At 37.3% G+C, this 21,907-nt stretch overlaps 1 protein-coding gene across 1 annotated transcript in view; it reads right to left on the reverse strand.

The window, feature by feature from the left end:
- Vps35 (VPS35 retromer complex component) overlaps positions 1–21,796 on the reverse strand; it is a 54,204-nt gene extending 32,408 nt beyond the window's left edge. Inside the window, exons 1-10 of the mRNA XM_008847363.2 lie at positions 21,660–21,796; positions 18,880–18,978; positions 12,803–12,899; positions 10,971–11,094; positions 9,351–9,533; positions 7,491–7,704; positions 5,620–5,703; positions 4,818–4,927; positions 2,807–2,903; positions 2,559–2,707 (exon numbers count right to left, since the gene is read on the reverse strand). Coding sequence (XP_008845585.1) covers positions 2,559–2,707; positions 2,807–2,903; positions 4,818–4,927; positions 5,620–5,703; positions 7,491–7,704; positions 9,351–9,533; positions 10,971–11,094; positions 12,803–12,899; positions 18,880–18,978; positions 21,660–21,662 — 1,160 coding nt within the window. The 5' untranslated portion in view covers positions 21,663–21,796. The remainder of the gene's footprint in view (positions 1–2,558; positions 2,708–2,806; positions 2,904–4,817; positions 4,928–5,619; positions 5,704–7,490; positions 7,705–9,350; positions 9,534–10,970; positions 11,095–12,802; positions 12,900–18,879; positions 18,979–21,659) is intronic.
- Between the last annotated feature and the right edge of the window lie 111 nt (positions 21,797–21,907).

Genomic DNA, 21,907 nt, shown 5'->3' on the forward strand with positions numbered 1-21,907 from the left:
TGCAGAGACACTTATACAACCATGTTTGCTGCTGCTCTTTTCACAAGAGCTAAGAGATGGAAGCAACCTAAATGCCCTTCAACTGACATGTGGTTAACAAAAATGTGGAAAATTTACACAATGGAGTTTTCCATTTCAGCAGTAAAAGAAAGATGAATAATGAAATTTTCAGGTAAATAGATGGATCTAGAAACTGTTATACTAAGTGAAGTAACACAGACTCAGAAAAACAAAACACATATGCTCTCTCTCATTCGTGGGTCCTAGCACCCTAAATGCCCTTCAACTGACATGTGGTTAACAAAAATGTGGAAAATTTACACAATGGAGTTTTCCATTTCAGCAGTAAAAGAAAGATGAATAATGAAATTTTCAGGTAAATAGATGGATCTAGAAACTGTTATACTAAGTGAAGTAACACAGACTCAGAAAAACAAAACACATATGCTCTCTCTCATTCGTGGGTCCTAGCACCAAATCCTTACAATATATGGAATCCCACTGAATTGTGCCAAGAGCCCATGGAAAACAGATGATGTAGAGACCCAAAAGTTCAGTGCCTTGCCACAACGGGACAAAGATCATCCCACAGCTATCACCCCCTCCAAGGCTCATGAGCTATTGCGGAAGAGTTTGGAGGAAAAAACGTAAGAGCTGGAGGAAGGGGTAGAGTGTTAACTGGAAGTGTCCTCTGACCACTATACCAGCAAACTATAGTCACACCTTCTTCTCAAGCTCATCAAGGAGTCAAGGGGCAAGTCACTTACCCCTCCCACCCAACCAGTTGACCTTAGCTGCATGTGATGGAGGGGCTAAGTAAGCCAAGAATGCCAGAAGGTACCTCTCTCACCATTTTGTGGGGCTGTCAGGAAGGCATAGGATCTATATTTGAGTGTGAACTTTCCAGAGCAGCCATAAATGGGGGAGGGGGACATTCTTCTGTAAATAAACCCCCACTCTATGCTCTGTTAGCAAGTCCAATAAACTCATTAGGATTTTGGTCTTTGATTTCTTATTCCTATTATCCCCTTATACTTCATTGTATATATATTTTTATGTAACCTGCTTCAAGTTATTTCTGGCAAAATATGTTAAAAAGTATCTCTCTTTGGAATAAATAATAAAAAGTGTGAAAGGAAAAAGCAAAACCAAAAACATCAAAATGAGGATAAAGATGTCTATTTAAACATATATACTTATCTACTGAAATTCTGCTGATAATAGTTTTCAATTAATGAACAGGTTGTGTAGGTAGAATTAAGGTCACTGACTAATTTCACCCTTCTCAGCAAATTGTTTTAAGTGGTACTTTGGTTCCTAGTGCAGCCAATGAGTATTATACATTCAAGATGAAAGTAAGCATGAGAACAGAAAAACACATACGTTATTTCTTCTGTATCACTTCCAATTACTTTACTGGCAATTAAGAAAAAGCAAGCTGAATGTAAGGTAACAGCTTGAAGAAACTTCTGTGGAGGCAGAGACACAGCTTAGCATTTACAAGACCTTTAGAGACTGGAGTTTCTGATTACTTTTCTAATTTTTAATGTAAAACTCATTTATCGTACAAGATATAGATATATCATTTGATTTTCTTTCACATTTATCATTAAAGATTTGTGTTTTTCAGCTCACTAGAAAATGGGAATACCCCAAAGGCAAAATGTAATAAAGAGGTAGAGAAAATAAGTTTTTTTGATGCAGCTAAACCAATGGGTGGGAGATGGAAAAGAAAAAGATTATATGAGGTGGAATTAAAAATAATTTGGAAAAAAGAAGGAAGCCTAACTTGATCCAGTTCCAGAGAGGGGAAAACTGTTGGGGAAAAGACAATAGCATCAAAATTGCCCAAAGTGGCCACTAGAGGGTACCACAGGTCTAGGAAGGTATGACTGAAGATCAAGTAGAAAGCATTATTTTTTCCCCAATAGTATCAAAACCAAAACTCAAATTAGAAAAATATTGAAACTGATCTGTTCTCACAATTTACTCATGTGCAGGAAACCCTTTCTAGGGAAAAACTGGCTTGATGTAGTTTCTCTAGCACTTTAAAAACTAGCTCATTCATGGCAGAATGGGATCTGAATTGAAGACAGTGAAACTTGAAGGTACTACCTATGGGCCATGTGGGCCACTACTTCACTGCAGTGCACAATCATGTAACCGGTGAAATTTTCTGCTCTGATTAGCACCAATCAGGGCAATCTTGATTAACACCAATTATGACAATCTTAGCATACTCGAACAAGACAAATGCTCATGTTTCAAAGAAAACTGAGAAAGAAAGGCAACTCCAGGACAAAAATACCACTAAGAAATTTTACAAAACATAATGGGGCTTACAAGATGGCTCAGCAGGTAAAGGTGCTTGCCACCAAGCCCAGCAACCTGAGTTTGATTCCTGAGACCCACATGGTGGAAGGAAAAAGTCAACTCCGGCAAGTTATTTTCTGATCTCTACAGCTGCCCTGTGGCACACATGTATGTATGCATACACACACAAACACATACACAAAAATGTAATTTTTAAAAACTGTCTTAATGTAACTTTGACTTACTGTTCAAGGTTTAGTTTATTGAATATCTCCACTGTCGTTTCTAGAACTTTATCAACATAGTCCACACGATCAGGGTAACATTTCATGGCAAGATTAATGAGAGAGACTTGTAAAGATACAACATCCTCTGATGGCATGTCTTGCCTTGACTGGAATGTTTAGAAAAATCATATAATTTATTTAAAAGAAAACAATATGCAGGCAAAGAAATTTCAAAGTTGAGAACTTAGGGGAAATGCTATACAAACCTGTATCACTGTAGCCACCTGTTGTGAAAATATGTCAAAAAGTTTAATCTCTGCTGGAATTCCAGGTCCATCTTCACGATGAGCAAATAAAGCTAATCTAAAAAAGAAAATACCTTTTATTTTTAAAGATACAGGGATCTAAGAAGTAGGATCGTTTTATTCTTTATTGTTTTAATCTATTTCTCATGAATATATTTCTCTTAGATAAAAATGGCTTTTAATGGGACTGGAGAGATGGTTTGGCCATTAAGAGCACTGGCTGCTCTCACAGAGGACCTAGGTTAGATTCCCAACACCCACATGGCAGCTAACAACCATCTGTTCCTCCAGTTCCGGGGATCTGACACCCTCTTCTGGCCTCCATGGGCATTGCACAAAATGGGTGCACTTACACACTTGTAGGCAACAAATAAAGTATTTTTTTTAAATAAAAAATATTTTTCAAAACTGGTTTTTAAAGCAAGAATTTGAATGTACCAATCATTACCTCAATTCCTTTTTAACTAAGGTTTTGTTAATGATGTCTTATCCTATTGGCATTCTTTGATCTATTTATTTATCTACTCATTTATTTCAGAGTCTCACTATATAGCCCAGACTGGCCTAGAACTCATGATACTCCTGCCTCTACCTCCCAACTGCTGGGTTCAGAAGCATGTGCTATCATACCTAGATTAAATAAATGATGGAAAGATGGTTAAGAGCATTTACTGCTCTTTCAGAGGACTCAGGTTTGGTTCTCAGCACTCACACAGCAGCTCACAATCATTTATTACTCCATTTCCAGGGAATCCCAACACCCTCTCCTTGTCTCCACGGGCACACATGTGATATGCATACATACATGCAGGCAAAACACTCAGATACATAAAATAAAAATAAATCTTTAAATAAATGATCTTTAAAAGATAAAAATGAGGCTATTTTAAGATACTTTATTTTTAGTACAAGACTTGAAGCTCTAATTCCAAAATTAAGAATTAACTTTTATATCCTACATCTTAAGCTATTAAAAAAACATGCCTGTTCCATTCTCTGTCAAGATTAGAATTATATCCACATTTTGTAATGCAGGAAAAAACCCACTGACTCAGATTGCTAAACGACATTACATCCCACACAGGAAAATATGGCTAACTAGCTTTCTTTAAGAGTGTGCCCAATAAGCATGCAATGTTTGCTGTCTAAAATAGACAATTTAGAGACCTCTGCTATACAAATTCTCATACTTTAAGGCTAATCATACAATTAGTTAAAAACAAAGTGTTAAAATAAATCTTTGCTGCTGTTTCTGGCTATATAATGATATATACTAATACACAGGACATGTTATGTATTAGGCTGCCAAGTACTCCCTCATTACAGTCATTATCAAAGGTTAGGCTTTATATTTTTAACCAACCAAAGCCAATGGCTAAAAGCACTACACTTAAAGGGAATTTACTAAATACGTAATTCTATAAAATTCTTCTTTATGAAAACACGATTGCAAAATGATTACCTGAACATTTCTAATCATCTGCACTTTTCTACTACTACTACTTAAGAAAACTAGATCAAATATGTTACCATTGAAAGATAATGCTGAGAAAATCTGGTTACATCATTGTGAGAAATCCTGATCTTCAATGAATGCTTGATTCATTAAAATTTATGGAAAAGTCTATGCAATAATGCCAATTAAACACTAGATTAAAAATACTCATCTCAAAGCACTTAGGAGTTAAGGCAGAAGAGAAGGACCAGGAATTCAATATTATCCTCACCTACATACTGAGCTTGAGGCTAGCTATATAAGAACCAGCTATCAAAAAATTTTAAAATCATACCTCCCTCAAAAGTTAAGCTTCTTTCACACTTAAGTTAGGCAAACACTAGATATTAAGAGCTAGATTAATTTTAGTGTATAACATTAAAATCATTAATATAATAAAATAACAATTTATGAAAGTGGTTTAAATTCATTATTCCTATGTCAGAGCATTTGCCCTCCAGTGTTAGCTGATCTTACCTGTCAATTAAAGCAATGATTATGTTTTTCACATTTACATTTTGGTGTAACTCAGCACAAGCTCTAAGAAAAGGATTCAAAGTCTGTAGATGGAACTCATCAGGAAAAACCTAAAAATCAGATAATAGTTGATTGACACAAGTATATTACCTAATATTCTGAGCTCACGTTGGTATTTCAAGTCCTTATTTGTAAAGAAATAATTTAATCTTAGACACCTATAGTCTAAAAACATAAGCCCAGACCACTAAACTAACATATACCTAAAATTAAACTAATGAGACTTAGAAAACTCAAGATTATTTTCCTACATTTTTGAGGGAAAACAAAGCAGGTTATTATTCCAAGACCAAGCTTAGAAAAAGTAAATTTCTGAAGAAAGGACAATAATTCAGGAAAAATTTTTCTAAGATCCCCCCCCACCACCCCCCAGACAGAATCTCATTACACTGCCTAAGTGGCTGGAACTATAAGTAAATGTCACCACATTGAGGCCCAGATTTTTTTTAAACAATGAAAATTAATAAAAGCACTTTTAAGAAATAAATGTTCTTAGGCTGGAGATAGCTCAGCAGTTAAAGACACTGACTGTGTTTACAGAGGACCCAGGTTTGAGTCTCAGCACCCACATGGTGGTTATCAATGGACAGTAACTCCAGTTTCAGGGGATCTGATGCCCTCTTCTGACCTCCAGGGGAATGCACAACACAGGTGCACTTACATACCTGCAAGCAACATACTCACACACGTAAAATAAAAAGTATTAAATAAAATGTTTTTAAAAAGAAATGTTCTTACTTACCTGAATAATACACTCCATGAGATATTCTTGAGCCAAAGCATCCCTACAATTCACAACTTGTTCCAATATTCCTGTTAAAACAATCTAAAAAAAACAAAGAAAAACATGTAAGTTAAAAAACATTGTCAAAATCTCAAACTACTCCTCTAATAACACAGTGAACTTGAAAATCGTAAACATATATATGTATTTGGTTTTTTGAGACAGGATCTCCCTGTAGCCCCAGCTGGCCTGGAATTTGCTATGTAGACCAGGCTAGCCTCCATCTCACAGAGAACCGCCTGCCTCTGTCTCCCTAGTGCTGGGATTAAAGGTGTGCATCACCCTCTCCCTGGTTAAAAAATTGTATTTTTATTGCTCTCATCCACACTTCAGTTCTCAACTTTTAAAATTAGCTTGTTTTAATATAAAAATCTGAGTTGCTGAGCTGTTATTTAATATATAAAACAAAGGTTTTTTTATTTCTTTAGTAGTTTGTGCCTAAATTGTGTTAAGAAGCCTTCACCAATCCAAGATCACAAAGATTTCCTTGTGTTTTCTTCTAGGTGTTTTAGATTTTAGACTTAAGTATCTGATCAACTTTTAGAGTATAGAGTATTTCTCTACAGTCTGAGCAATGGGTCAAGAATTAGTTTATGTACATATATTAAGTAGATATCCAATTGTTCCAGAGCCATTTGTTGAAAAGGTTGCTTTTGCACTCTCCTAAAAAATAACTGCCAGGGGGCTGGGGTGGTAGAGAAGTAACTGAGTTGACAGAATGCTTGCCTATCATGCCCAAGTCCCTAGGTTTGATCATCAGTGCCACACAAATTGGGTTTGATAGTAATCCCGGTACTTGATTTAGGAGGATCAGAAGTTCAAGGTCATCCCTTGGCAACAAAGTGAGTTGGAGGACAGTTTGGGCTACACAAGATTCTATCAAAGGAGGAAGAAGGGGCAGGAGAGAGGAAATAAAAGGAAAGTGAAGAAGTCATATAAGTCTATAATGGATTTTCTAATCCAGAGATTAGCAAATCTGATTTTCTAACTAAATTTTGTTTTGTTTTTAAGGTGCTAGGGATCAAACAAAGCACCTTAATCATGTTGAAAAAGACACTATACCACTGAGCTATATCCCAAAGTAACAAAGCCCTGCCTACTCATTTTCCTACTGTTTTGACCGCTTTTGCCCATACACCCACTGAGTTTACTAGTTGTAACTGATGACTTACAAAGCTGAAAAATATTTACTATCACTTTACAGGAACAGTTTATGGATCCCTAATTTATTCCCCTTCAATGATTTATGTGTGTATTTCTTTCATCACTTTCTTTATGTACCTCTCTATACTATGTGTCAATCCACACACTATCTCCCATTTTGGTATTAATCTTGAATTTAGGTCCTCTGCTCTACTCTTTCAAAACTTCAGCAGAAATTACAGGTTCTCTGCACTTTTTCATATATTTTAGAATCAATCTGTTGACTTCTCAAACAAAAAATGGGGATTGAGGCCAGACATGGTAACACATGCCTTTAATCCCAGCACTCAGGAGGCAGAGGCAGAGGCAGGTTGATCTCTGTGAGTTCTAGGCCAACCAGGGCTACACAGTGAAAACCCATCTCAAAAAAGTAAAAAAAAAAAAAAAAAAACAGAAATGCCAGAAACAGGGATTTGAAGTTGCACTGAATTTATAGATGGATTTAAAGAAAACTTTTATCTTCACAATACTGAGTCTTCTAATCCATGAACATGATATACTTTAACAGCTCTTTTACAGTAAAAACCAGTTAAAAATATTTTTAACGTAATATTTAACAAAAATGCATGCTTTTAAAGTAAGATTTCAGTCTATATCTCATAACCTAAAGTAACAAGGATATGAACCTGTTTGTAACGTTCCACATTTACACCTTCCAACTGACTAAGGCGCACCAAATTTGTTCCCACTAAAATTCTCAGTTCTTGTCTTTCTCGTTCTCTTTTTTCTCTATCTCGGCTATGTCCTTGGTGTTGCATCCGCACCCAGAGCTTGTTCATTTCTGCAAAGTTGAGTAGTACAAAGTCCATGGAATCACTGATATCACCAGTTGTTTCTTCACTGCCAAGAAAAAAATTTGGAAAAATCTTAACACAGGACAGGCCCAATTTAATATATTCCCCTCTGTTCATTTTCTTCCTATTTCTGTAATATATTCATGCTTGAAGAAACCACTTTCAATTTTATTGCACCGGCTTAGTGTTAAATTTTAATAACAGATTCTAGCAGAAAAAAATAAATATGGTGCAATTTAAGGGGACAAATCACTTTCCCCACTTCCCTAACCAGAACAACTTGTTGGACTTGCTCTTATAACAAACCACTAAAATACAAAAAGACTAAAAAAATGTGACATTTATGGTATACTGCTAACTATGTAATTTTATTGTTGAGTATTCTGGTTTAAAATGAAATGCGAGCTTTATAAGAAAGTCACCAATGCCTTATTTTTCATCTCCTAAGACAGGGAACTTAGTTTTTGAAATCTTTTTATTGATTACCTAATGTTCAAAATTCAAACTGTAATAAAGCAAACACATTATCCTCTCTGTACACTGTTAAACCTTTAACTTTTCTGTATAGTTTAACTTTGTCACATATATGATTTTACTACGTATTTTTCTTTTATAAAGGAAAGGATCTTGGGCATAGTAACACATGCCAGAACTTGGGAGTCAAAAACAGAAGAATTACATGCTCAAGGCAAGCATTATATAACGGGAACCTATTTCAAAAGAAAAAATGGAGGGATGTGGTGAAGTGGCTCAGAAGGCAAAGGCCTAGTGACCTGAATTTGATTCCCCAGGAGCCTGGGAAAGGTAGAAGGAAAAAAGCAATTCCACAAAGCTGTCCTCTGACCTACATACACACACACCATGGCACACATGCCCACACATACACATCATGCTCACATAACTTTTTTAAGGAATTGATGCAGATACTCAAAACTACTGATTTTTACATACCTTAAAAAGAAAATAAATGGGTAAACTTTAAACAAAAGGAAATCTTGATTCTTAGTCTAGGGACCTATCACTTAAAGCATTCACCACTCCTAGCTGACTATCTGCCACTGCTGTGAGAAAAAAGTATGGACTTCAGTGCTAGAACAGAGATCACACAAGAAACAGTGGTCTCTATAAATAATTTTTGCTGCTTCTTTTTACTAGTTAATACCTAAGTGGTATTTACAGATCACTAGAATCATTCATATTCTAGAGGAACTAGTGGTCCATAAATTATAAAAATTGATATATACTCAAGAACAATTACTAAAAACTGGCTGCCTCATACACAAAAAAAACTAACTCATTTTAAAAGTCATTCTTTTGAAGAATACATAATATAAATGGTAATGTTCTACATTATTTTAAATGGCCAGGCATAGTAGTTCATGGCTGTAATGCCAGCAGCACTCAGGAGGCTGATGCAGATGAATTGCTGGAAATTCAAGAGCAGCCTGGGCTGTATAAAAAAGCAGATTCTAACCCAAAGACAAATTGGCATATGAGCGCATTTTGTCTCACACCATGCACACCAAGTTAGTTCTAAATCACAGTGAAAATCTATACACAAAATGCTACCAGGGACTGTGAGTGGAAAAAAAATCACTGATACTCGGTTTCTTATTTCTGTATACTTTTCTATACTTTTAAGACATTTTATTATGAAAAAAACACTACAACCAAACCAAGGAGGATACTTACTCCATTGGCTCGCCTTCATCAGGCAAAATGTTTCTAGTACACTGAAGAAGATAATTTCGCAGAAATAAACCCCTCAATGGATGCTGCACACCACGGCACATTTCTACCAAATCTTTCAAAATATCTTTCCTGGACTGAGGAAATGACTTGACATATACAACTCCAACTGTGATCAACAGATAACTAGAAATATGAAAAGATGTTTTGATTAGAGATAGAATATTCAAAAATGTAATTGTGTACTACACACACATTAAATAAACAAGACAGGAACTACATTGTCTTCTCCAGTATTATGGGGAAAAAAACATCTAACTTTAAATATAATCACTAAAATATTTAAAATAAATAATATCACTGACTGATACCAGTAGTCAGACCCCTCTTACCCATGAGGATATGATCAAAGATACCCTGTTGATAAATGAAACTGAAGCCAGTATGTACCATTGTTTTCTCCTATGCATACATATTTATGATAAAAGTTCACTAATTCAGCAAAGAGAATAACAACAGTAACTGACAGAATAATTTAAAATATACTATAATAACAGTCATGTGAATGCAATCTATCTTATTACACTGTATTCATCATTCCTGCAATGATGTGAGATGATACAATGCATACACAATGAGAATAAAGCAAGGTAAACAGAGCTGGTGGACAATGGCTCAACAAAAGTATGACTCACATCTCCAGCAGAATACCAAATTTCATCATGCTAATCAGAATGTAATACAAAATTATTTAATAAAACAATTATTTCTGGAATTTTTCTTTAATATTCTTGCACATGGTTGCTTGTGGGTAAGTAAAGAACTCCTGTACGTTAATAACCATATATATGTATTTATATATATATACTTTATCACCTCTAAAATATTAGAAACAGATTAACTGTCATGTTATTTTCTAGTATGCAAAACTTTAAACAAAACATGATGCCCATTTTTTTTTTATTGCAAAATTCCTCTAATATAAATTTACTTAAGCTGGGAATGGTGGCACACACCTTTAATCTCAGCACTCAGGAGGCTGAAGCAGACAGATCTGTGAGTTCAAGGTCAGCCTGGTCTACGTAGTGAGTTGACCCCAAAACACTAAGTAACAAAGTAGCTACCAAAATGTGAATCTTCATTTGTTAAGAAATTAAACACTTTTAATACTTTTAAATTGCTTTTTTAATATTCTTTCTCCTCTGTCTCTCTATCTCTCTTTCTCTGAGGATCTCACTATGTAGTCCCAGCTGAGTTAGAATTTGCTGTCATTCACACTGGCCTTAAACTTGTAGCAATGCCTCTTCCTCCCAAGTAGCATAGGTATATGCAACCATTTATAGGCATGGTGACTCATGCCTATATTCCCAGCATTTGGGAAACTGAGCCAGGAGGATCATGATTTAAGGTCAACCTAGGATAATGATATGCTGTCTCAAAAACCAGACAGAGACAGATTGGGGAGGGGAGGAAAAAAAGAAAAAGGATACAATGCAAGGCAGGAAATGCAAACACAAGTTTTCAATGAGCATTAACCATACATTGGATAACCTTCACTGGCTACCATACTACCACAGCACGAAGCTTGAGGAAATACAGACATAAAAGTGCTTCATTACTTACAGCCTTGGAATGATGTTTCCAGCATACTGTACAAGTTCATAGAGATCTGCCACTTTCCTTCCTTTAGCAAACTCATCTGTAAGGTAAACCTCCAAGTAGTGCAACTCATCAGAAATAGCCATATCTTTTAATTATGATTAAGGATTAAGAATGAAGGTAAATTAATCTAAACAAAATTCTGTAACTACTTGTTGGAGTAATTAAACCTATTGAGCAGGGCTAGGGATATAGTTCGGTAGTACCAGTATTGGCTTTGCATGCAGAAGGGCTTGTGCTCAATTCCCACCACCATACACACACACAAAAAAACCCCACAATATTGAGCTTCCTGGCATGATGGTACATGCCTATAATCCCAGCTAACCAGTACGCTAAGGCTAGAGGATGATTTCCATAAGTAAGATATCTTACATTTAGGCCTACAAGAAACACTGCTTAAAGACAGAATTTCAGTTGGCTTATAAAATTAAGATTTTCAAGCCAGTGTCTGCATGTCTGAAATCGCAGCACTCAAGCAGAAGGATAACTGGTTCAAGGCCAGCCTTATCTACATAGCAACTCATTGTCTCAAAAATATTCCCAGCTACTTGGGGATGCTAAGAAGAGAAGATCACTTGAATCCAAGAATTCAAGACCAGCCTCATCATCTTAAAAAAAAAAAAAAATCATCCAGGTATGGTAGTATACACCTGTAATCCCAGTACATAAAAGGCAGAGGCGAGAGGATTACTGTGAGTTAGAGACCAGTCAAACCAGAAAGGGCTACATAGTGAAATCCTGCCTCAAAAACAAAAACAAAACAAAACAAAAAACCAATTACCAATAGCTAATACTCATCAAAAATTAAGAAAGAATAACCCATTTAAAGAAATCTAAGCATAGAGCTGTACTCAGCTCAGTAGGCTGACTGCCTGCCTAGACAGCACTGCAAAAAAAGAAAAAAATAGGAGTTATTTAAGATTGGAAAAGGATACTCTGAAACAAGTTTTCCTTTTCTCATTTAGTGTATCTGCCTAGAAGACTAGTATTTTGTCTAAATAATAATAGAATGATAACTCCAGAAAATGTTAAGTACAAACAAGAGGCTGGAGAGATGGTTCAGCAGTTAAGAGCACTGGCTGTTTTTGCAAGAGGACCTGGGTTCAGTTCCCAGCACCTACTTGGTGGCTAACAGTGGTCTATACATAACTCCAGTTCCAAGGGAGCAGACGCCCTCTTCTGACCTCCACAGGCACTAGGCAACAGCACTCACTTACGGACATGCAGGCAATACACTCATACACATAAAATAAAAATAAAATATTAAAAAAAAAAAGTGTAGACAAACGAAAGCCAGGCATGATGTCTAATGCCTGTAATCCTAGCACTCAGGAAGCTGAGGTAGGCAAGAGGACTGCTGTGAGTTTGAGGCTACCTTGGACTACAAAGTAAAAGACTGTTTCAAAAAAACAAACGCTATTCCTCCCTTGGAGCCCTTCCCACTCTCTTCTTTTTCTTCATAAATCTACATTTGTCTCCTTTAAGAAAATAAATAAGACAGAAACAATAAAATTGGTCTTATCAACAAATAAGTACTGGGGCTCGAGAGATGGCTCAGAGGTTAAGAACATTGGCTGTTCTTGCAGAAAACCTGGGTTCGAATCCCAGCACTCACATGGCAGTTAACAACTCTCTGTAACTCCAGTTTCAGGGAATCCAACACCCTCTTCTGCCCTCCATGAGCACTGCATAATATGGATGCATTTACATACATGCAGGCAACACATACATATACATTTTTTAAAAAAAAAGTATAACCCAAATGTTTATTCTTCAAAACATTCAAAAGATACAAAGTTCATAGTAACTCTTTGGTGATAACATTGAAGTCCGAAGTTCACCAAGCATATTGGAGGCATGTTTCAGAGCATCCATCAACTTGTTTTTGTCCTAGAGAAATACCAAGAGAATTATGAGAATGCTTAATTTAAATAAACATTTTATCTTGGTTTTATAGCCTTAATTAAAAAATCCATTGTATAGTTTTAGGAACATATGGCACTTATTTTAGTCACGTAAAAATCAGTTTCACAAGTTTCTTTGTTTTTTTCGGAAGGAAGGAAGGGAGGGAGGGAGGGAGGGAGGCAGGCAGGCAGGCAGACAGAAAACTCATCACCTGGGCTCCAAAGCTTCTAAGGTTTCTATAACTAAGACTGTATATAAGCTTCCTAGTATAACTTCAATCTTTTCAACCTCTAGACAATAGAGACTACCTCCAATAGTCCACATAGACCTGCAATCAAGACAGCAAGCATACTAATTTTTTTTCAGCAAGACAACTATCCTAACAATGGCTTTGTCATAGATCTTCAGGCTCCTTCTGTAGTGACTGTCCATTTAAGTCTGCTTTCTTCTTGGGTTCTTCAAATCCTCAGTGCCCATACTTGATGGCAACATTTTACTCACTGAGCTATCTACCTAGCCCCATTCTTTTCATTTTCTAAAACTTAGTATTACTCTCCTATATCTTACTGTTTTGGCTTCCTTACAGATAATTTGGAAAGAAAATTAAGTGATACAGCAGGCCACCTGGTAACCCCCTATCTGCCCTCTTCTGTTTTATTTTTCTTTTTGCTCTTTCTTTTTTCTTTCCCTTTCTCTGTACCCTTTACTCTTTCTTTTACCTCTCCCAAAGAAGGTAGGCAGCCCCAGTGTACAGGACAACATAAGAGACTGTTCTACATTATCTGGAGGCATATCTTTACCATGCCTTTTTTCAATCTACCTTCAACCAAAACTCCCCCATGTCCCACTCCCAACTTGTTTTCTGCTTCTACTATTCCCCTTTTCTGTACATCCCACTCCAGTATTTCCAAGCCCAAAACCTATTATCACTAATACCACCATGATTTCTTGATTTTTAACAAATGGTACTTAAAAGAGTGACTGTATTACAATAAACTGCTACTCTAGTTTCACAGTGGGCTTACTGTTAGTGACCACTGTTGTAGGCAGCACTCAGCTCACAGAGGAGGTATGATGATAACAGCCTAGTGCCCTGACAACCTAAAGGAAGATGTCACCTCAATCCTACGACAACCTCATCTCTCCTGAACACCGCACTCCACTGAAAGAAAGGTAAGTAAGTCTGACACCAGAGAAATATCTAAGCACAAAAACACATGAAAAAACAAGACAATATGTCTCTACAAAAATTACCAATCCCATAGTAATTAGGAAAGAAATCAAAAGAACAATTTTAAATATATTCAAAGTAGTCAAAAAAAAAACAAAACATTAAAGTATTCCTGAATGAATTCCAAGAGAACATAAATAACTGAAGGAAGTCATCAGATAATGAAACGAATTCAAGACAGAAATACTGAAGAAAAACCAAACTGAAACAAGGACAGAAATGAAAAATTTCAGTAAGTCAAATAAAAAGTTCAGTGAAAAGTATGACTAATAACTCAAAGGGAGATATCCAACATCTGGCCCCTGAGTTTTTCAATTAATAACCAATTCCTTCTAAGAGACCTACATAGGCAGAATTACCTGTGTTCACTCACCCACCTTTTATTTAAATTGTTTTTTTCCTAGTTTTTAAAATTTATTTATTTTCATTTTATGTGAGTGCTATGCCTGCATGTAAGTGCACCCATGTCATGTAACATCCATGGACGTCAGACGATGGTGTCAGATCCCCTGGAACTTGAGTTACAAACAGTTATTAGCCACCATGTGGGTGCTGGGACGTGAACCTGGGTCCTCTGCAAGAACAACCAGTGTTCTTAACTGCTGAGTCATCTCTCCTGCCCCTTAAATTATATATTTTAATAAGCTTACAAAATAGTGGGTTTCCATGAGGCATTTTCACACATCCTTACTTCTTATTAACCCAAACCCCATCCCTTTCTCTCCCCTGTGCTCCTATCCCCACCCCGACTCAAACCTTTAATCGGTATTCCCCTCCTCTACTTTCGTATCATGTGTGTCGTCTACGACCCTCTCAATCCTCAAGACACCCCCCCACCCCAACTCAGGGGCTCCTTCTAGTTTCTTGAGCTCTACAGATACTCCAAAATACACAAATCTAAAAATTCAAAGCTAAGATCCACATATGAAAGAGACCATGTCGTATGTGTCATTCTGGTCCTGGGTTACCTCACTATCATAATTTCCAGTTCTATCCATTTTCCTGCACATTTCATTTTTCTTTAGATCAGAATAAAATTTCACTGTTTATATGTGCCACATTTTCATTATCCATTCATCAGCTGATGGAGATCTAGGCTGATTCCATTTTCTAATTACTGTGAACAGAACAGCAATGAACATGGATATCTAAATATCTCTATAGTAGGATATAGAGTCCTTTGGGTATATGTCAAAGAGTGGTTTAGCTAGATTATATGGTAGTTTTTTCTAGCTTTTTGAGAAACTACCAGACTAACTTCCAGTGATTACACCAACTTACACTCCCACTAACAGTGGGTATTCCCCGTTCCCCACATCCTCAGCAGATTTTCATTTGTTTCCTTAATGACAGTCATTCTTCTGATGAAGGTGAGACAGAATTTTTGAAGTAGTTTTAATTTGCATTTCCCTGATGGCTAAGGATATCGAACACTTTATTACATACTTTTAGCCATTTACATTTCTTCTCTTGAGAATTTTCTGTTCAGTTTCACAGCTATTTTTTAATTGGGCTGCTTTGTGGGGGCTTTTTGTTGTTTGATGTTTAGTTTTTTGAGTTCTTCATATATTCTAGATACTAATCCTCTCTCATATATAGAGCTAGTGAAGATTTTTCTACCATTCTTTAATCCACTTCTTAACCTGACAGTTTCTTTTGCTATATAAATGCTTTTTAATTTCATGACATGCCATATGTTAATTATCAAGCTTATTACCTTAGCAATCAGTTACTTACCTGTGCCTATATGTCAAAGAAAGTCTCTAATTTTTCCCTAGCAATTTCTGCTGGCTCCAAGAGTTCTGTGATTCTTGGCAAGAGTACTGCTTGACAAAGTTCCAGCTGAAAGCCGATGACCACTGCTCTTTTGGTGGATATCCCTTCCCCAGTTACTCCTGGTTTTTGTAATTTGTATAACCTTCTCTTCCTTAAGTATTCTGATAACCAACTCTGATGATGGAATGGGAAACTAAACCAGGAAATTATCTTCCTTTAGCAGAATTATCATGTTATTGAAACAAAACGAAAATAAAAAGATAGACGAGTTCCACCTACAAATATGATGTCATTGGGACCTGCATTTGTGATTAATAATGAGGCTTGGTATTCCCCCAAAGGAAAAGATAGCATGCAATAGATGTCCTGCTGCCTTTTACAGGAGTTTATGACTTTAACCCTAAACGAGGAACTACTGAGACTAAAGTTTGGTATAAGGAAAAACTATTTGGCTTAGGGAAACTCCTTCTTGGAGTTTCCCTAAGATTAGCTAGGTCAGCAAAAAACTGGTGGTGCATGACCTCTTAAGAAAAATTGCCTATTCTTTTACAAAGACTAAAAGCGATTCAAAAAGCCCTTAAAGATAAATGGCAACAAATAATAAAGGATATTGAAATACAGAAAATACTCATATTACTCAAAGAATACAAAATATTCAAGAAGAAATAGCAAAAGGGAGAGGAAAAAGATAAATTGGAAAATTGATTAGACAATAAATAAAAAGAGTTGGTTATTCCCGTTCCCATGAGAAAAATAATTTTCTCAAATATACACACCCACCTGTAAATATTAAATTCAAAGAATTAAAGGGCAAATGGGGACAGGCTGTCTTACATTTCTATGGTAAAATAGAAACCGCAAGGATATAAAGAAAACAATAAAGACATTGTTTGGCTATGTTAAGAAAAGGTTAATCATTGAACTTTGTACTTTCCTTTTACTGTGATTATTGAAGAATATTGTACACTGAGAAATACTGTACAAACTCATGGTTCCATTTATGGTCTGATGCTTTACTGCTATTGTAAGCTTTCTAATTATAAACAAAGGTTGGAGAAGGCTGCTTTCAGAAGAAAAGTAGAGAGAGAAGTAGAAAAAGCAAGAAGATATTTGGGTTGACCTCCCCCAAGCGGGTCAGTCAACAGCCTCTACTAGAACTGCAATTGTGGTTTCTGGTATAGTCATTTCTACCGACACAGTTGCAGTTACCTTCACCCCTTCAGGCCCCAGACTCAGCAGGAGCTGGACTCTGGCAAATTTCAAAGTACCTGGTCTTATTGCCGGGGTTCTTCATCCATCTGGAGTTGAGTTTTGTGCAGATTGAGAGACAAGGATTTAGTTCCATTCTTCTACACATTGATGTCCAGTTTCCCCAGCAACATCTGTTGACGATGTCTTTTCTCCAGTGTGTATTCTTTGGTATTTTTATGAAAACTCAAGTAGCTGTAGTTGCATGGCATCATAGGTGGATGCTCTATTCTATTCCACTAATCTTACCCTTTTTGTGCCAGTACCATATTTCTTACTACAATTATGTAGTGTAACTTAAAATCATGTACAATGACACTTTCAACAGCATTCTTTTTGCTCAAGATTGCTTTGGTTATCAGGTCTCTTGTGCTTCCATTTGAATTTTAAGATTTCTCATATTTCTGTGAAGAATATCACTGGAATTTTGGTTGGGCTTGCATTAAATCTGTAGATTGGTTTCAGTAAGACAGTCATTTTCATATTTATTCTTCTAATTCATGAGCATGGGAGTGCTTTCCATCATCAGTTGTCCTCTTCAAATTCTTTTTTCAACATCTTAAATATCATTAAAAAGGTTGTTCACATTCTTGATTACGTTTATACAAAGTCTGGATTGTTTTTTGTTGTGGTAGTTGTTGTTTTTGTTTTTATTTTGTTTCATTATTGTGAATGGGGTTGTTTCCCTGATTTCTTTCTCAGTTTGTCTATTGTTGATATACAGAAGACTAATGATTTTTGTGTGATAATTTGTATCCTGCCATTTTATTAGAAGTACAAATTCTAAAAGATTTTCTATTTTAATTACATTTACATATTTATGGGGGGAGGGATAAGAAAGCATAATGGGGCATGAAAACAACCAAAATTATGTTCTCTATACACATGTATGAAATCATCAGTGAATAAGAAAAAGGAGAAAGAAAAAGATGAACAGTAACTGACACTAGACATCAACCTCTGGCTTCTATATGCACAGACACATACACCCCCCACACACACACAAAATGTAAGACACTTTGTAAAGTATCATCATCACCCCAGCAACTTATAGCTTAAAGTATCTGCTTATTTATTTAAACTTTAATACATGGGATATATGGTATCTATGCATATTATTTCCTATCTTTAGAATATGAAAATATATAAATAGGTACAAGTATAATTTTTGTTTTCATGTTTTAAGAGAAGGTCTCACTACGCCACCCAGGCTGGCTTCAAGCTCATGATTCCCCCATCTTTACCTCCAGAAGTGAATAGTACCACTCCCAGGTATAAGTGTAGTTGTTTAAGCTAGGTTCTACAATAAAAGTATCTATTTAAACATTCTCAAGACACTCAGGTGAAAAAACATAGCTGAAGTATTTAAATACATTCAGTACTTCATTCAGTAAGTATTTATTGAATAGAAATTACATGTTAAGTCCTCAGATCTGAAGTATAAAACTGAAGAGGCTTAGATATTTAGGTTAGTGTGGCAGTATGTAACTAAAAGTCAGGATCTTTTGTTCTCATGAGTTTATAGACTCTAGGCATACATACATAACAAAGCAAGGCTCACTGTTTGAAAGTCTTTTACATAGTGCTAAATAAACACAGGTGAATTTGAGACAGATGCTGGTGGTTAGTGAAAAACATAACTTTAGAACTAGAGATGCTTTCTTAGGAATCTACAGTACACAATTGTGTCTCTCATATTTTCATTCTTACCAGGCATCTTTTCATCTGGAATGACTGAACCTTTACAGCTTGTATGGCTTCATCCAAGAGTTTTTCCTGCTCATCCTGAGGTGACTGCTGTGTTGTAGGCTAAAAGAAACATTTTTAAATACTCTCATTAATGGCTCATAAGCACTTTCTCCAAGCAAATATTTTTATTTCTATAGTTTTAGCCATATTACTTTTCTAAGATTTTCACATAAGGTTCATTCCAGTTCTGTATCTCTAACTGATATGTCATTTTTTGACAACTATCAAAGTGACTCAACAGTTTTGGCCTCAAAGAAATTCAAGATGGTAGTTTATGGCTGTATTCTGTTAATATGCTCTGAATCCAACTAGAACATAGCTATACGGCCAAGCTAATTCTTGGTAATAAGTCTACCAAAATCTTTTAAGAAGCACGCTTCCCTTCTCAACTGTTAGGTTTCACCTACGTTTTAGTATATTTTTACATCAAGGAATGAATTTAAGAACACTGACCCGTCTTAGGAAATTATAATTGTGGTAAGAAAAAAATCTGCTTGCAAAATGAATTCACTCTCTGTTAAGTAAAATTAATCACTCTTTCATGTTGTATCAACACATTACTACCACAGCATATATCACAAGGTAATTAATGACTGTCAGGTTGGAGATGGCTAAATGGTTAAGAGCACTGGCTGCTCTTGTAGATTTCTAACACCCACATGGTGGCTAACAACCATCTATAACTCCAGTTCCAGGGGAAAAAAATAGGTGTCTTTCAACCTTAAAAAAAATTATTACTGAACAAAAAATTTGAGACAGGGTCTGATGTAGCCCAGACTAGCCTTAAACTCATTTTGTTGCTGAGGATGATCTTGAACTTCCTGCCTCCACTTTACTATTAGTGCTGGGATTACAAACACATGCCACTATGCCGTGTTACATGGTACCGTGGATGGAACCAAAGGGCTTCATGCATGCTAGGCAGGCACTCTACCAACTGAGCTATATCCCCAGGCCTAATTCATAAAATTTATTATGCATTGCTAGTCCTCTGAGTACTTTAGTGAACCCAATCTAACTTTCAATTTTTGGGGCTTTTTCATCTAAATGCAATAGATTTTACAATAAATCAGCGGATTTCATTAAGTTCAAAAGGTCAGCTTAGAAGCAGGTAGTGATATAGGACTTCTTGAGATTTATTTTTATTAATTTTTAAAATTAAATTTTAGATTGTGTGTTTATGTGTCGCTGTGTGTGGGTATGTACAAGTGAGTGCAGGTGGCCATGGAGACAGGAAGAGGGCACTGGACTCCCTGGAGCTAGAGTTACAGTTGGTTGTGAGCTACTAGAGGGTGTTGAGGACTTGAATTTGGGTCTCTTGGAAGAGAAGTAGGCACTCAAAGATGAGCCTACGCCAGCCCCAGGACAATTTTATAACAGTAAGATTTACCACACTCACGTGTACAGTAATTACCACTTTCCATCTCCAAAACATTTTCAACTTTCACAGTGGACACTACATCCACTGAACAGTTAACAACCCACAATTCAGCAAAATCCATGACACTGAGTGCACACTAGATGCTTAGCTTAATTGAACTGGACTCTAGATCTCTAGTATTCAAGGGCCAGTAAGATCAACACTTGTTTGCTGACCCAAAAGTGAGACTCAAAGGCTGAATACCTGCCCGTCATAAAAATGATGACATGACTGATCTGGTTCATTCAGCACATAAATGAAGTATTGTGTATCCTCAAATGCTTTCAATCACAAAACGTATGAATCCTCGACTACAAAAATTCTGAGGGAAAAAAAAAATCACCTTGTAGGGCAATATATAAGGCAAAATCTCAACACTCAGCAAAAGCTGGGACAAGACTGCCATGAGTGCTAGACTGGCCAGAGCCTAACAAGACCATCTCAAACCTCCACTCCAAAAATCAGATTTAATCTTGGTTTTACCCATTAACCACTTATAGTCAAACTGTGTCCAGGGTTACAGAATTCTGTCTCCGATGAATGGATAATGAATAAGTAAATCTGCCACACGCACGCCAACATCCAAAAACATTATTCAGAGCAGATTACATTCAATGGCAGTAAGATGCAAACGACGTGCCCTGTGGGAAACCGACAGGGTTTCCATTTGAGGAAGTCCGTGTTTATGAGGCCAATGTCACATCCAATCTGCTACCATCACAGAGAGCCATAAGGAGAATCCAGTTTCCAACAAGGCCCAGGGGAACGAACGCGAAAGGGAAAACACGATATCCTTTCTGGCTGTCAGGTTTAGGGGGAGAAAGCATGAGTCTTCGGGACATTCACTTCACGTACACAGGTCCCTAGAACGCACTGGAACCACTGCGGATTAACGGACTCAGAGGCCGGGTGGAGGGGCCGCGGATCCTCTTGATTCGTCTAGCTGAAACAAGGCGTGCGGCCCGCGGAGCCCAAAGGTGGCCGTGCACCCTCGGGGGATGGCGGGGTGGTCCCGGCTGCAGAACCAGAGAAGAGCTCACCAGGACCTCAGCCCTCGGGCTCCGAGGTGGCCCCAACCCAGCGGCAAGACCGAGCTCTTCCTCAGGATGGCTGCCCGCCTCACAGTACCGGCCAAAGCCTGAAGCCGCCGCCCACCCCGTCCCAGGCCAGCCTACTCGCGGCCTTCCCCTGCCGGTCCAGCCCGGTTAGCACCAGCCCGAGCGCGCCAAGAACCCCTACTCTGCCAGCAGAGCTCCAGGCCTCTGGAAGGAAGCCGGGACTGCGGGAGGGTCGGCCGGACCCACGGCCTCCACTCACTCACCATGACTACTCGGGATCCCGCAGACAGCAGCACTGACTCCGCCGGAGCCACCCGCAGTCAGGTGACTCTATCCTCCCGAGCTCCGCCCTCTATAGTTCCGCCCTTGGGCCGCTAACGGTAGCTCGATTGGCCCGTTTCAAGTCACGCGTGCTTTGGGGCGCTTACGTCGGGCAGACCGCAGTGTGTTGAAGTGGGCGGGGCGGGGCGGGGCAGGAGTGGGTTCTGTGCTTTGGTGAACCACCGGAAGG

The sequence above is a fragment of the Nannospalax galili genome, unplaced genomic scaffold (genome assembly GCF_000622305.1).
Source record: "Nannospalax galili isolate Female #2095 unplaced genomic scaffold, S.galili_v1.0 scaffold403, whole genome shotgun sequence".
NCBI classification, from domain to species: Eukaryota; Metazoa; Chordata; class Mammalia; order Rodentia; family Spalacidae; genus Nannospalax; species Nannospalax galili.